The 17,656-nt window shown below is 45.0% G+C and overlaps 1 protein-coding gene across 3 annotated transcripts in view; it reads right to left on the bottom strand.

The window, feature by feature from the left end:
• snap25a (synaptosome associated protein 25a) overlaps positions 1-17,656 on the bottom strand; it is a 286,229-nt gene that overhangs the window by 11,990 nt on the left and 256,583 nt on the right. For 2 of the 3 annotated variants that reach the window (XM_072506372.1, XM_072506388.1), the window contains exons 5-6: positions 13,208-13,325; positions 8,119-8,244 (exon numbers count right to left, since the gene is read on the bottom strand). In XM_072506372.1, coding sequence (XP_072362473.1) covers positions 8,119-8,244; positions 13,208-13,325 — 244 coding nt within the window. Of the gene's footprint in view, positions 1-8,118; positions 8,245-12,919; positions 13,038-13,207; positions 13,326-17,656 lie in introns of all 3 variants that reach the window. The other variant, XM_072506380.1, reaches the window with a different exon arrangement.

Here is a 17,656-nt window from a genome sequence, read left to right as displayed (position 1 = left end):
CCGCCTGCCTCCACAATACTACCTGACCCTCTACAGATCTTTGTATCATCTGCAAACTTAGCAACAGTGCCTTCAGTTCCTTCCTCCAGATCATTAATGTATATTGTGAAAAGTTGTGGTTTCAGCACTGACCCCTGAGGTACACCAATTGTCACCGGCTGCCATATTGAAAATGACCCCTTTTCCCCCACTCTCTGCCTTCTGCCAGTCAACCAATCCTCTATCCATGCCAGGATCTTCCCCTTAACACCATGGGCTCTTAACTTATTTAATACTCTCCTATGCGGCACCTTGTCAAAGGCCTTCTGGAAATCTAAATAAATCACATGGTTCTCCTTTGTCTAACTTCTTTGTTGCTTCCTCAAAGAACTCTTATCAGATTTGTCAGACATGACCTCCCCTTGACGAAGCTGTGTTGACTCAGTCCTATTTTATCATGCATTTCCAAGTACTCCGCGATCTCATCTTTAATAGTGGCCTCTAAAATCTTACCAATGACCAAAGTCAGGCTAACCGGTCTATAATTTCCTGTCTTCTGCTTCCCTCCCTTCTTAAACAGTGGTGTTACATTAGCCACTTTCCAGTCCTCTGGGACCCTTCCTGCCTCCAGTGATTCCTGAAAGATCACCACCAATGTCTCCACAATCTCCTCAGCTATCTCTTTTAGAACCCTGGGCTGTAGTCCATTCGGTCCAGGTGACTTATCCACCTTCAGACCTTTCAGTTTCCCCAGAACCTTCTCCTTAGTAATGGTCACTGCACTCACCTCTGTCTCCTGGAGCTCTGGCATCCCACTGGTATCTTCCACCGTGAAGACTGATGCAAAGTAACTATTCAGTTCCTCTGCCATTTCTTTGTTTCCTATTATTACTTCTCCAGCCACATTTTCCAGTGGTCCAATGTCTATTTTTGCCTTTCTCTTACCTTTCATATATTGAAAAAAGCTCTTCCTATCTTCCTTTATATTACTAGCTGGCTTGCACTCATACTTCATCTTCTCCCCCCTTATTACTTTTTTAGTTGTCCTCTGCTCGCTTTTAAAGGCTTCCCAATCCTCTGGCTTCCCACTAATCCTCGCCATTTTTTATTCTTTTTCTTTAGCCTTTATGCTGTCCTTCACATCCCTCGTCAGCCATGGATGCCTTGTCCTCCCCTTAGCATGTTTTCTCCTCCTTGGATGAATTTCTGTTGTGCCTCCCTAATAACCCCCAAAATTCCTGCCATTGCTGCTCCACTGTCTTCCCTGCTAGGCTCCTTTTCCAATTAACTCTGGCCAGCTCCTCCCTCATGTCTTTGTAGTTACCTTTATTTAATTGTAATACCGTTACATCTGATTGTAGCTTGTCTCTCTCAAACTGCAGGGTAAATTCTATCATATTGTGGTCACTGCTCCCTAAGGGTTCCTTCAGCTTAAATTCCCTGATCAAGTCTGCCTCATTACACATCACCAAATCCAGAATTGCTTGTTCCCTAGTGGGCTCTGTCACAAGCTGCTCCAAAAAAACATCTCTTAGGCATTCCACAAACCCCATCAGGTTTGCTTGCAGCCAATAAGGGGGAGTCCTGCTTTTGAAGGCACTTAGTATCAGATCAAAAGACCCAGTATTGGGAAGGTGGGTTGCCACTGAAAGCCACCTCTCATCTCTCCTGCCCTTGCCTCTGATTCCCTATCCCCACATCTCCCTTCTCCACCCTCATTCACCCGAGTACAGGGATTCATAAGATGTAATGGCAGAAGTAGGCCACTTAGCCTATTGAATATGCTCTGCCATTCAATTAGATCATGCCTGATCTGATAATCCTCAGTTTCCCAGTATATAACCCTTGATTCCCTTATTGATTAAAAACCTGTCTACCTCGACCTTGAACATCCTTTTTTAAAAAAAAAGTATTTTTTATTGGTTTTGCATTTATAATAAGATTGTAAGGAACATCACCCAGTAATAAAGCAAAATTTACAGAGTGGGTATAGGAGGCAAAAAGAATAGAAAAAATTAGGAATATAAACAAGTATGTATACAAAGGTGACAAGTATATGGATGCGGGGGCCATCACTTTGGGCCCCTGTGATCAGTTACCACAACTATGCCATATTAACTGGATACATGTTGCCTTCTGGTATTAAAAATACCAGGGGATAGTTTGTTGTTACCTGGGAGTACCTTGTTGCCTTTGTTGTGATCGCACCCCTGAGCTTCCTTGCCCTTCCTTGGCTCCTCTGCCTTGCCTGCCCTGTATCCTGGTTGGTGCCCCCACGCCACCCTTCCCTGAAACATACTTAATGACCCAGCCTCCACAGCGCTCTGCGGTAAAGAATTTCACAGATTCACTGCCCTCTGAGAGAAGAAATTTCTCCTCATCGCGGTCTTAAATGGGCAGCCCCTAACTCTGAGATTATGCCTTCTGGCCCTAGATTCTCCCACAAGGTGAAGCAACCTTTCATCATCTACCCTGTCAAGCCCCCTGAGAATCCTATATGTCTCAATAGGGTCACCTTTCATTCTTCTAAACTCCAATGAGTAAAGTCCCAACCTACACAACCTCTTCTCATAAGAAAATCTCTCCATACTTTTGTGAGGGCCACGAAGAATCCAGCACGAGTTTTAAGGATACAAAGAAATAACATTTATTTACAATAACATATTTCTACAACAGCAGCAGCAACTTCGCTTGCTGCACACTCCTTCCTGGCTGGTTCCAAACTGGCCAGCTTTATTTATACAGGGAGTCTGCTAATGATTTATCCGCCCCCCTCATTGGGGAAGCTCATACTCCCACAGGATTGTCATTAGTCCCCAGCCAATGGTAGGCAGGCAGGTTATACCATCCCTCCCCCCAAAGTCCAAGTAATCCACCAAAGACCCTGGCGAAGGAGGGCTTCGGACTCGTTTTGTCGCAGGCCGGACACCATTTGCACGCAGCGCTGGATCAGGCAGCGTGTAACGAGATGGAGACCGGCGCTTCCGTGATGAACGGCGTAACGGTTGTACATCCACGGCCCGTGGGCCCGAGGATTCCCCCTCTGAAGCGTCCTGTTTCTCCATCTCGGAGTCAGAGTCTGCTGCCTCCGTCATCTCGGCGTCTCTATCTCCACGCGGTTCTGTAACGACCTGCGCAGGCTTTCAGTGAGGCACCAGAGGAAGATTGTGAGGACTACCTTCCCTTGTCTCTGGTCTCTGCGGCTGTAGAAATGAGCTCTGGGGGCGGGGAATCTTTGGAAGGGATAGTCTTCTGGACCGAACGTGGTCTACATGTTTGCACTGGAGACGACCCTGGGCTTGCACCTGGTAAGTGATAGGGCCCGTTTGGCGAAAGATTACACCAGGAACCCATTGGGCACCACCAGCAAAATTCCGAACGAACACTGGGTCACTGGGCACAAACTGCCGAATTGGCCGATGCAGAGAAAAACCATGTCCCTGCCGTTCTTGTGTGCGGCGTAATTTTGCGGCAATGTCCGGCAAAACCACGCTAAGGTGGGTGCGAAGTCTCCGACCCATTGGGAGTTCTGCGGGAGCTACCCCAGTCACCGCATGGGGGTGGTCCAATACGAAAACAAAAAGCGAGCCAGTCTCGTGTCCATTGATCCGGAAGACTGCTTCTTTAGGCCTCATTTGAATGACTGCACTGCAATCTCTGCCAACCCATTTGAAGCCTGGTGGTAAGGGGCAGTGCGGATATGGCGTATGCCGTTCATCTTCATGAACCTCGCAAACTCCTCACTTGTGAATGGAGTGCCGTTATCCATGACCAGCACCTCGGGGAGGCCATGCGTACTGAAAGACAAACGCATCTTCACAATTGTTGCGCAGGACGTTGTGCCTACCATCTTATGCCTCTAGCCATTTAGACTGGGCATCGATTAATAGAAGGAACATGGATCCTTGAAAAGGGCCGGCGAAATCCACATGCAAGCATGCCCAAGGCCGCCCTGGCCATTCCCAGTGATGTAGGGGTGGAAGCTTCTGATGCTCCTGGCAAATGGAGCAGTTTTGGGCCACCTTCTCAATGTCAGTGTCAAGGCCTGGCCACCAGACATAATCCGGGCCAACATTTTCATTTTGGTCACACCTGGATGCCCATTGTGCAAGTCTCTTAGTATCAGCTCCTGGCCTTTTTCTGGGACAATCACACGCGTCCCCCACAAGAGGATGCCGTCTACCACGCTGGATTCTGATAGCTTGGAGGAAAATGCCCACAACTCTAATTTCATAGAATTTACAGTGCAGAAGGAGGCCATTCAGCCCATCGAGTCTGCACCGGCTCTTGGAAAGAGCACCCTACCCAAGGTCAACACCACCACCCTAGCCCCATAACCCAGTAACCCCACCCAACACTAAGGGCAATTTTGGACACTAAGGGCAATTTATCATGGCCAATCCACCTAACCTGCACATCTTTGGACTGTGGGAGGAAACCGGAGCACCCGGAGGAAACCCACGCACACACGGGGAGGATGTGCAGACTCCGCACAGACAGTGACCCAAGCCGGAATCGAACCTGGGACCCTGGAGCTGTGAAGCAATTGTGCTATCCACAAGGCTACCGTGCTGCCCCAACTCGCCTGGGAGTTGTCTATGCTGCCCACCATACAGGACTATGTGCCGAACCTTTGACAGGACTGGCTCCGTCTGGGTCCACTCACAGATCTGTGATGCCGTGACAGGCAAGGTGTCCAGAAAATTTAGGGTTGCACCGGTCGTGAGGGTCGACATTGGGCCGGTCGATAAAGGCAATCGGCTCAGAGCGTCGGCATTCGCTATCTGCGTTCCTGGTTCGTGCTCCAGAAAATACTCGTATGCAGTGAGCAACAAAGCCCAGCGCTGGATCCGTGCGGAAGCAATGGGCGGTATCGGCGTATCCTCTCTGAAAGGTCCCAGCAGAGGCTTATGATCAGTCACGATAGTGAAGTGGCAGCCATACATGTACTGGTGGAAACATTTCACCGCAAAGACCACTGCCAGGCCCTCCTTCTCAATCTGCGTGTACTTTTTTTCTGCTGCAGTCAATGTGCGGGAGGCGAAAGCTATCGGTCGCTCGGCCCCGTTCTCCATCTTGTGGGACAGGACGGCCCCAACACCATACGGGGATGCATCACATGTGACGAGCAAAGGCTTTCCAGGATCATAGTGGGTTAGTAACCCAGACAACGACAATTGTTGTTTTACCCGCCGGAAAGCGGTTTCTTGCGGCTGACCCCAAACCCAGGTGTGATTTTTCTTTAGCAGAAGGTGCAACGGGGCCAGCGTAGTTGCCAGATTGGGGAGGAGCTTCCCGTAATAGTTTACGAGGCCGAGAAAAGAACAAGATGCGAAGTGTAAGTCGGGGCGGGGGCCTGTTGAATTGCGCGCACCTTCTCTGCGATGGGGAGCAAATCTGCGCGGTCCACCCGATAACCCAGGTAGACTACTTCCTTCGCCTGAAAGACGCACTTTTTACGATGTAAATTGACTCCAGCCACCGAAAAGCGTCTAAGGACAGCCTCCAGATATTCCAAATGTTCCTGCTCCGACGTCCCTGTGATCAAAACGTCATCTAAGTAGACAGCGACAAGCGGTAAACCTCTCAAAATGCCTTCCATAACGCGTTGAAAAATAGCGCAGGCTGCGGATACTCCAAAGGGCAAACGTGTATATTCATACAGGCCCCGGTGTGTATTAATCATAACATATGGTCGGGAGGCAGGGTCCAGCTCCAACTGTAGGTAGGCGTGACTCATATCTAATTTTGTGAACGAGAGTCCGCCTGCAAGCTTCGCGTAGAGATCCTCTATGCGAGGCATTGGATATCGGTCGAGTCGGGAAGCCGTATTCACTGTAAGCTTATAGTCGCCACACAAGCGAACTGTGGCATCTGGCTTCATTGCAGGTACAATTGGTGCTGCCCAATCAGCGAAACGGATGGGCTTGATAATACCCAAAGTCTCCAAATGAGTGAGCTCCCCTTCTACCTTCTCGAGCAAGGCGTAAGGCAATGGGCGCGCCCGGAAATAGCGCGCCGTGGCTCCTGGTTCGACTACGGCCCCTTTTATTTTCCCAAAACCGGGCTGGAATACATCTGGGTATCGTCCTAGCACCTCAGTCAACCTCCAGAAACTGTTTGGAGGATGGGCTACCACTGCAACCGCAAATGACGCAACCAGTCCCGACCCAACAGGCTGGGCCCATGGCCGCGCACCACGATAAGTGGGAAACGTCCCTCCTGGCGTCCATAAACAACAGGGGTCTTCGTAGTTCCTGCAATGTCCAATGGTTGCCCCGTGTAGGTGGCCAACCTGGCCTGTGTGTCGGTTAATGTAAGGGGCTGTATACCCTGCTTTATGTGGTCGAATGTCCTCTGGGCGATCACTACGCCAGTGTCCAACTCCATCTCAAGCGGGTGACCATTGACCCGTACTGTCACCTTAATGGGGGCCACACGGGGAGCTGCCACACAATGCAGCTGCAGGCAGTCGTCCTCCGTCTCCACGACCTCAGGAGTAGTCGCCGCAGGTTCATCCACATGGAAGGTATGGCCCCTGGGCTGGCCCCATTTTTGGTCGGAACGGCGGGGCCTCTGGCGCCCCCAGGACCGGCGTCCGCGACGGGGATCGGCGCCTACAAGTCTGACACGGACATGGCTCCTCATCCATTGGTTCTGGAGACAGCTCCCTTCGGGGAGGAATGTCCGACGGCCATTGGCGTCGATCCGGACGTCGCCTTGCCCAAGGTACCACAGGGGTGCGGGGGGGATGTTTTCGGACGGAAGGGGTTGCGCCCCAAGGCATGCATCTCCATTCCCTGTAGCTCCTGCACTCCTCGTTCTGCGCTCTCTCGGGACAATACTATTTGAATGGCCTGTTGAAAAGTCAATGTTGGCTCAGCTAACATCTTTCTCTGGGTGGCCGCATTGTTAATACCGCAAACCAAACGGTGGCGTAACATTTCTGACAAGGTCTCACCATAGTCACAGTACTCCGCAATCCTGCGTGGCCTGGATAGAAAGTCGGCAAGGGATTCTCCTGGGGTCCTCTCAGCGGTATTAAACCGGTTACGTTGGACTATCGTGTACGGGGTTGGGTTAAAATGTTGCCCCACTAAGTTCACAAGTTCATCAAACGTTTTGGTGTCCGGCGCAGCTGGGTACGCAAGACTCCTAAATCACCCCAAACGTATGCGGGCCGCAGGCGGTGAGCAATATGACCACCTGGCGCTCGTTTTTGGTGATGTTGTTTGCCCGGAAATAGTAACGCATCCGTTGTGTGTACTGGTTCCAGCTTTCCAGCGCAGCATCAAAAACATCCAAACTTCCATACAGAGTCATGGTGTAATAGATAAACAACTTCCAATCTGTATCCAACAAAAATCCAGGGAGGTGGCTTCAGCAGTGGAGACAGCTATTCACTTTAACCCTCGTCGCCAGTTTTGTGAGGGCCATGAAGAATCCAGCAGGAGTTTTAAGGATACAAAGAAATAACATTTATTTACAATAACATATATATACAACAGCAGCACCAACTTCGCTTGCTGCTCACTCCTTCCTGGCTGGTTCCAAACTGGCCAGTGTTATTTATACAGGGAGTCTGCTAATGATTTCTCCGCCCCCCTCATTGGGGAAGCTCATACTCCCACAGGATTGTGGGATTGTCATTAGTCCCCAGCCAATGGTAAGCGGGCATGTTATAACACGTACCTTTCTCCAGACTGTCAGTATATCCCAATATGCACTCTGGTGATTGTGGAGCAATACCAGCAGCAGACATTGCCCCTGGTGGGCTGGCAGCTCTCGGTGGGCATCCGCCCATGGTGTCCTGAATCCCAGGGAAGGCCGATGCTGGCTAGTTAAGTGCCCTGAAAAGCATTTACTCTGGTCGAACCACCCCCTCAGAAGTAATGAGGGTCTCTCACTGGTTCTCCAATCATGCAGTGGACTGGACCCAGGTAAGTTATATTAAATTCCACCCACTGAGTTCTAAACTTTCTGATCACTGTGGAGAACTGTGAGCCCTTCCTATTGGCAAAATGTCACAGCCCCCTTTCATGGATAAGTTTGCCCCTTCATGACTTAGGGCTGTAGGAATGTCCAATTAATAGCACATCATTCGACTTGCGAATTTTGGGTTTAAATGGCTCATCTCACCTGCGAATAAATCCCCCACTGATAGCCATCTGCTCACGTTCGTCCATCACGCGAGCAGGCTGACTGGCCACGACCCCATCTTGGTTATTTCCCCAGGCCTTCTTGTAAGCATCACTTGACTTGAGTCTGCACAGGTAGAACAGATGATCGTAAGGTAACTAGTGAAACTACGAAGCAAAGCGGGATATCTTACATTCAAAGTTCTAACTGCATCAGGCAGGTGGATATTTTAGGAAATTGATACCGATATATCATATTGTTCTGAGAAAATGTGGCCAAGTCTGCGCCAAACACATATTACATTTTTCAGTGCACAACAGTTCGCATAGGAATGATTATTTCCATTATTATTCCCATGGATTTAATTAAACTTAGGACCATTACACAGAACAAGACGTAAAACACTAACATTAGCAGACAGAAAAAAAAGACTGCCAAGTTAAGCATGGACATCACATGACAGAAATTAGACTGTCGCCTTTTGAGAATAATTTAGGATGATTTAACTCTGAAAATGTAACTCTGTCCTCTTTATCATTTAAAAATAATGCTGGTATTTGATCTCATGAACCAGGTGGATAATAGTATCAAAATTGCTTGTCAAGCTGTAAGATCAGAGACATGAGCCGGGATTTTCCAGTCCCGCCATGGTCGCTGTGTGGGATGTGGCAGGGCCCGCCAGAAGTCCATCAACCTGCGGCGGGTCTCAGAAATCCAGGTCATGATGCTGCTTGTTTATTATTTTGGACCCAATCTACCAATATTATGTTGAAACGTTTTGAAATATTGGCTGAATTTCAGAATAATATTTCGGTACTTGTCATACATTAGCCACATATCGATGCCTGATGTACACGCCCTTATCAACGAACGTACAAACTGAAGACACATGTACAGTGGAACAAATGCAACAGCAAAAAAAAAGCAATCAGTGGAATACCAGGATTCGGAAGGGAAAGCACTGAACCAACCCTTGCACCTTGTTCATGCTTAGACCCTGGGCATGAAAAGGGAATATGAAGCGCATTCAGGCAGACCCTCCACCCTACTGGTTCATTTGCATAAGAAGCACCAGCAGTGAGGGTACTAATGATTGGCTAAGCACACAATTAGAATGGATCTCTGATAGTCAAACAACAGTGGAAAGTTGTAAACCCAGAACCAAAGAAATTAGTCTGCAGCAAGCTGAGAAAGAAAATCATGATTCGCAAAGCTAGTGTGCATTTCATATGGATAAAAAGACCCATTCTCATGCGTGCAGCTACAGTAAGATATAAATCACGGCATTGCTGCAGTATCAGGTCTCTGAGATGTGCAGCATGTACTGTGTTAATCATGTCAGAAAGTCATTCTCTTTATTAAAGCCAACCTAACTCTTACCCATCCAGCCCAACAGATCCTGGCAGCAAAGTTGACTCTTTGTTTTTGAACACATGGGTTTGACTGGGCACACAAAACTGCCAGTAGGGCATCAGTTGTCTTCTATATATACCCTCCACCCGATATTCAGTTCCATTCATTTCATTGGGCAGGGGATACATGGGTGATATTATGGACAGCACATGAAATTCCAGTGGCTTTGCCTCCAATTTCTTCCCTGTGACTCACTCAATGGCACAGACGTGTGGGTTCAATAACATGATGCTGCCAGACAGTCATTTCCTAGTCGCCGTATGTTAATTTAGGATCTGGGAAAGGTTGTCAAGGCAAAGGGTGAAAGAAATGCTGACAACAGAGAGAAAATAAGCAGCAGTCACATGGAGCAATTCCCTTGGCCCCGAAAGCATGAGTTAAAGAGCTGTTATTGGGTTTCCATGGAGCTTAAAAAAAATAGACCCCACTTTTAATTTGACAAGACGATACTGAAAATTCATCATGTAACATTCTAAGGCTGCACTCATATTGATGTTACAATGCATGTATGAGTGGTGCCACCCCATAACAGGTAGGCACTTTCAAAAAGTGTTCACCACGGCACCAAATTTGGCGCACTGTGGGTTTAGCTCAAAACCTACCACTTTTGTTCTGAAACTTTCATGGACAGGGACAACTGGTTGCAGCGCAACCCTATTCACAAAGGAAGTGATCAACACTTCAAATCTGTCGTCATGCACCAGGTGGTTGAGGACAGGGCACAAGACTTAATTAGTGAACGAATGTTATAATGGGAAACCAGTAGGGATAGCATTTCAGAAGAATTAACCAAAGGACCTTCATCATTACATCCAATACGAATAGATCCTGTGAAATTCTGTCAAAGTAGAATAAAAATCAATTTGTGAATGCTGTCTTTGGATCTAAAATATGCACTTTGTGGTGAAGCTTGGTTTGGCATGAACAGCGGGTAAATCTCACCCAACATTTCAGGTTGATGACCTTTCATCAGAATGAGAAAAAGTTGGAGGTGCAACAGGTTGAAGATTGAATACAAGTATGGAGGCTGATAAATGGTCAAACATACACTCCACAGATGCTGTCAGACCCTCTTAAGTATTTCTGACATTTTCTTTGTTTATTTTGGTGTCCAGCATCTGCAGTATTTTAATTTTCTATTGACACTTGAGCTGCTGCCACTTCTCTTCGAGGGATTCCCACCTTGAAGAAGTTCTGCTCTTCTCTCAGACAGGATTTTAATTTTTCTCGTTTACCTTTTTCACCCTTCATTGCTTTCCATTTCCTGTCTCATATTTTCATGCACTCCTGTTTTCCATCCTATTGCCGTTTTCTCCTCCCTCGCTCACTTTCCCTGCCTCCATACTTGTTTTAAGCCCGTCGTATCTCCAACTTTTCCCAGTTCTGATTAATGGTCGTCAACCTGAAACGTCAACTGCATCACTCCCTCCACAGCTGCTGCCTGATTGCTGAATATTTCCAGAGGTTGGACTGCAACCAGTTATCCCTGCCCATGAAGGTTTCAGAATAAAAGTTGCAGGTTTTTGCTCAAAAATGGAGATGTTTTGTTCAAAATAACTACTGGTGTTAGTACAAGTGCTTTGAAAATGAGGTCCATTTGTCACCAGCATTGAAACAATGTTAAAGGGAATGGAGCCCCTGTTACGCCTCCATCGTCATCACCAAGCAGAACTGGGACTGAAATGGTGCATTTTCTGTAAATGAAATTATCTGACACCATTAATTTTCGACTAAGGCGGAGGATAACTGCAACACCTGCAAACAAGGCCAAGACTCAAATATGCCTTTCACTTATACTTCCAGGATAAACTTGTGGAAGTGGAGCCCCTCATAACCACTGCTAACCCTCCAACATAATGGAATTGAGATCCCCTGGATTAATAGTTTCTAAATCTATCCACAGAAGGGACCTGACACAGCTATGCGGAAAGATTGGACAAGCTGGGGTCGTTCACCTTGGAACAGAGGAGGCTGATGGGAGATTTGATTGAGATGTACAAAGTTATGAGGGACCTGGATAGAGTGGATGGGGAGGGGCCTATTTACTTTAACAGAGGGGTTAGTGACTAAGGGGTATAGATTTAAAGTGATTGGTAGAAAGATTAGAGGGAAGATAAAGAATGAAATGTTCACCCTGAGGGCTGTAGGGGTCTGAAACTCACTGCCTGAAAGAATGGTAGAGGCAGAAACCCTCAACTCATTTGTAAGATGTCTGACTATGAACCTCAAGAGCCATAACCTGCAGGGCTCCAAAAGAAATGCTAGAAAGTGGGATTAACCTGGGTGGCTCGTTTCTTGACTGTAGTAGACACGCTGGGCTGAGTGGCCTCATTCTGTGCCATAAACGTTCTAGAACTCTATGGTTAGACCAAGCAGACTTCCTTGACACTGGGAACAAGTGGGACCACACTGGAGTCAACATTAGGGGAGGGGCCTGAACTCCCAAAGATCAAATGGGGAGAAGAAATAGCTTTTTTAATCCTGGAAAACTTCAAAACAAAAAGAAACAGCAAACGTGTTCTTGCTGTTACTGCTTAAATTTCAGGATTCATTGTTTGGAAGTTACAAACTGTCCACACTTATCCACAGTTTACTGCACATCCTCAGATCCTGTATCATCATCTGTTATTAAGTTGGTTTGCTGAAATAATAGATTATTACATCATGTACAAGAACACACTCAGGTATAAAACAAATTAGCCCAAATAAACATGCTTGGGTAACAAGGTTATCCATTCACAAAATGAAGCTGAATAGAGACTACAAAAGACTGATTTATGTCCACATTGCTGGATTTGAAATCATGTTCGGATTCTGTCATATTATACCATGCATTAAAAAAAACATTATCCCCCCAAGCAATAAATATGTTTAATAGCAATAGTGAACCTGGTTGTGTTACATATTAAAATACATCACAACATGCTGAAAATCCATTATTGCACAATTCATTCTTTGTTACTTAGCAGAACATGTTGACATCACAAACTATTACCCACATCACATGACACATAAAATAGGCCATTCTTGGATAGCTCCATTGACTGATAACAAGCTGAGTGTGTTCTGGTAATACTCTATTATTTATGTTTTAACATCTCCAGATTATAGCTTGATATCTGTATAATGAGCATGCTAGGGCATTGCTTACAAAGGTTTCACTGAGAGTGGAGGGATTCTGTTGCAGCATGCCTGATTTTGCTATACATTAGATCGACTAGGTAGTCTACACTATGAAATGGATGCCTTTAAACTATTAGAATTTCTCTGCATGCCAATCGCTCATCCTGCCACTAATGCCAAGCGTGGATGAGCTGTGCAAGGCTTAATTTGAGCCTTGGATGCCCAGATGCTTAGGCAGGCAGGCAGGCAGACAGACACCACCTACTTGTTACATGGACAGGCACAAAGACCACAGAATTTTCCTAGATCTGTCAAATTCTTTTCTGCTTCTTTCATGTCCTTATTGATTTGGTCCATTCCTTCCTCGATGCGTTCCAGTTGTTCTGATTAAACACAAGATTTTTTTGTTTTGTTTATACATCCCACACAATGAAGCAGATGAGAAAGAAAGGACAACAAAAAAAAAAACAGAACGACAATTCAAAAAGGAACACTTTGGACATTCACTTTGACAGCTGGACACCACACATTAGAGCCAGCGCCCAGTACCTACTTGTTACAAGGACATATGAAAAGGCCACAGCATTTCCCTAAATCTTTTAAAGTTTTCTCAGCTTCCTTCATGTCCTGGTTGATATGGTTCATGCCATCTTCCACACGATCAAGTTGTTCTGGTCAGGATAAAGGGATGATAGTAGTGGAATGAATTTTGGTTTGCATTGACCATGAATAATGACCATGTAAACTAAGTTATGAAGGTAGAGAAAGGTTCACTAATTTGATACATTGCTACTGTCGTATGCAGTGACTGCTGGACCAAAATATTTCTTGTTGACAGACCTAGAAAGGAAAATAATTAGCTCACCTTTTAGCATTATGATGGCATTGAACGGTTGACGATAATGTTCTAAAACCCAAACGTACTGCAGAGGAGGAAGAAAAATTCAAATCTTCACAATAGTTCACCTTTGATGAGGAACTATTGTTTCCCTCCACGCCCCCTCTCCTCTTGCCAGTCATTAACCATGGCTCAGTTGGTAACACTTTTGCCTCTGCATCAGATGTTTGTAGGGTACAATTCCCATTCTGGGGTCTTGAGCATAATACCTAGGCTGACACTCCAGTACTGAAGGAGTGCTGCATTGTCAGAAGTGCCACCTTTAGGATGAGATGTGAAATGAAGGCCCCACCTGCTCTCTTTCGTGGATGTGAAAGATCCCAGGTCGTATTTGGAGACAAGAGCAGATAGGAGTTAATAATTTTTATCCCTGAACCAACAAAATTAGATTATCTGGCCAATATCTCATTGCTGCCTCTCTGACCTTGCTGTGTGCAAATTGGCTCCTCAGGTTCCTGAATTATAACAGTGATCATATTTTAAAATTGTATTGAAAGAAAAAAAGATTCTGATGGGGCTTGGCAGGATAGATGCTGAGAGGATGTTTCCTCTTGTGGGGTAATGTCAATCTAGCGGCACAGTTTAAAGTTAAGGGGTATCCCATTTAAGATAGAGATAAGGAGACATTTTCTCACTCGGGGGTCGTTAGTGTTTTCTTCCCCAGAGAGGAGTGGAGGCCCGGCCATTGAGTATATTCAAGGCCGAGTTATGTGGATTTTTGATTGTGAAGGGAGTCAAGGGTTTTTGAGGGACAAGAAAGAATGCAGTGATATTACTGAATGGTGGGGCAAGCTTGAGGGGGTGAATGGCGTACTCCTGCACTTATTTCTTGTGATCTTATTGGCTATAAAACGCCTTGGGGCAGCCTGAAGTTTCTTATAAAAATGCAAGTCTTTCTTATATTTTGAAAAAAATGCCATTAAGTAGTGATTTTCAATCTTAATTATGAAGGGGCACAATGCAAATGTGACATCTGCAAAATTGACCTCTGCTGGCTTCTAAAATACAGAGGCAGATATCCAAAGGAAAACTGTGTTCTCATGACACTTTATTGTACAGTAACTGAAATCGTGTGCTCATAAGTCAACCAGAAATACTTCAATAAGTTTTGGACTCCAAGAGATCGTTCACAGGCTTCTTACAGTTTGAAACTGTCATGTTTCTTTGTTGCCACAAAGAGAAACGGTACAGAGGCTCCCACAGTCTGGATTCTTGTAAAGCACGATGAAAGCTTTGTTAAGGGTGTTGCTCATAAAATCAAGATGGTGATCTATCCACAGCCTGCGCAAATACTCTGCTGACGTCACTATATATTTCTGACACCGAATCAGCAGGAATGTATTCCCAGATACATAACACCACAACACTCCTCCCTCTTTATTTCATGAGTGCATTATGATCCCAGACCAGACCCCAACAGCAGCCAGGGTACAGGACCAGATAATATTTTATTTTATATCTAAGACTGTGCGGAAAGAATTATTCCCTCCAGGAGTGATTGCATGAAGAAATAGGGCGTTGGTATTTCTAAAACAAAATTTTATTTTGAATACAGTATTAACATTTTAACTTCACACCCAAAAAGAACTTACAATTACACCTTAAACACTATTACTTAATTTCCCATTAAACACCAAGAAAGCTCCAGCTTTCAATCTATCTTACTGTGGGAGAATTGTCAGGGTCAGGAAGATCAGAATTCAACTCCTTTCTCCAATGTTTCTCCAAAGTTTCTCCAAAAGCTCTCTCTCTAAAGCTTGATAAAATGTCTCTCTGCCTTCCTTGTCCTTGGCTCCATTCAGCAATGATCTCATCTCCCCAAGCAGAAAAAACAAATGATCTCAGCAGGCTGCAAAGCACATTACGTCCCCAGGGACTTTTCTGGTCAAACCACAGTCCATTAACCCAGACTGAAAAACATATTTCTGTGTCAATTTCATCCTCTGGCTGCCAAAGACACGCAAGCCCTGCAAAACAGAATTATTTTTAAACAAACATGACCATTGCAGTCAAACACACTCAAATCCCAGGCTTTTAACCCTTAAATTGCCCAATACTTAGAATCCAATATTCTGAAAGTCTTTCAGTCGTCACAAGTGCAACGATAACGATTAACATTTATACAACGGACCCCCTGATATGTTATTTCTATATATACACACAATTCAATAAGACCGTCTCTGTGATGAATATCTAGTCCATTTTGGTAGAATTCGACATTCTAGAACCCAGCTACTTGGGACCTCGGAAGTGTCATCATTCCATTCTGCGGATGGTACTTCACGAGTAGTCATTTCAGTATCTGTCAATATAAGCATTGAAACATGCTCAGAAACAGAATCTGAACTCATCACAATCTCAGGTCTCTGATCCAAAATATAGCTCTCTAGAGTTTCTCAAGGTAGAACCTCTTGAAAAGTTTCTGCAAACTCACTTTGTGCAACAAGTAACTGATCAGCACGACATCGCCAAACTCTTTCATCATCGGTGTATGTTTTGGACCTGTTTTTGCTAGGATCATAGCTGGTGCCCATTTCTAATTGGTGGTGAAACTCCTAGCTAGCGCTTTCTCTCTGGTTGAATACTCGCTTTTTAGAGATTTTCTCCCACCTAGCAATTTGTGCGAGTTGTTGTTCTCTGACAATCTCTGAAATATCAGGTGGAGTTAAATCAAACTGTGTTCATAGTTTTCTCTTCAACAATAATATTGCTTGTGAACTTTGCATGATGGCATGTGCAGTGTTCCGATAAAATATTAGAACTTTGTTTACTCTTCTTGATAATGTCCCCTGTTCCTTCAATGCTTTGATAGAATGCTTTAATGATTGCACAAAACGTTCAGCTAATCCATTTGTTGCTGGATGATATGGAACTGACTTGATGTGGTGTATACCGTTCCTTTTCAAGTAGTTTGCAAACTCCATTGAAGAAAACTGCACACCGTTATCACTGACAATCCGCTCCCGTGTTCCAAAACTTGTGAATATTTAATTTAGTTTCTCAATGATCTGCTCAGTTGTCATTTGCTTCATTACCATGACTTCTGGCCATTTTGAGTGGGCATGAGGGTACAATGACGGCCTTGAAGGTAATGGTGGAACCTTCCTACACTGAAAATGATGCTCAAAACTTATTTTTGTGGATGAGTGTAATTCATTTCTGTGCTGGTAAGAGTGCAAATGCTATCGAGTGTTCTTCTTCTGAAGGCATAATGTGCAAGACGACTGCACCAACTCCATAGGATGAGGCATTGCAAGCTAATTGCAACTTCATTTTGGGATTATAATGGACCAACTCTGACTTCAGTAAAGCTTCTTTCACTTAATTGTGTGCATTTTCACATTCTTCTGACCAGTGCCATGCCTGTTTGACATTGGTAATGTGTGGCAAAGTGTGGAAAGGCTTCAAACATGTTGCTAAATTTGGTGCAAATGTACCATAATAATTGATCAATCCTAAATACGACCTCCATTGTGTCCCATTTTGAGTGCTTCTAAGATTTCTGACATTTTCTTCGCTTCTTTGTGTAAACCATCTTTGTCGATGATACGTCCAAGATAATTTATGGATGACTTGAAAAAGCCATTCATTTCCTTCTTAGCTCTCAGGTTGTGGCACTGTAATGCTTCAGGGTAGCTTCCAAATTCTCCAAGCGTTCTTGGTCACTTCAACAGTGATGAGTATGTCATCTAAATAACATTGCACTCCATTCCACCCACTTAGAATTTGATTCATGGATCTTTGAAAAAGAACAGGCGCAGATGTTATTCCAAAAGGTAGTCTTCCGTAATGAAAATAACCTTTGTGTGCCACAATGGTTAGTAGTGGCAGTGATTCGACAGCCACATTCATCTGCAGATATGCCTGTGAAAGATCAATTTTACTGAATTTTGGTCCTCCAGAAATTCCAGCAAACAAGTCTTCAATCAGCGGCAGTGCATAATGATCTCTGCACAAAACTGGGTTAATAGTAGTTTTATAAACTCCACAAATTTTCTGAGCCATCCCATTTTAATACAGGAATGATCGGTGTCACCGAATCACTTTTAGCAATAGGTTTGATGCCTCCTGTCCTTGCAAATCTTTCTAGTTCTTCTTCAACGC

This window comes from Scyliorhinus torazame, chromosome 1 (assembly GCF_047496885.1).
Source record: "Scyliorhinus torazame isolate Kashiwa2021f chromosome 1, sScyTor2.1, whole genome shotgun sequence".
Classification (NCBI taxonomy): domain Eukaryota; kingdom Metazoa; phylum Chordata; class Chondrichthyes; order Carcharhiniformes; family Scyliorhinidae; genus Scyliorhinus; species Scyliorhinus torazame.
The sequence above is the reverse complement of the archived record's forward strand: the minus strand, read 5'-3'. Positions and strand labels throughout refer to the sequence as shown.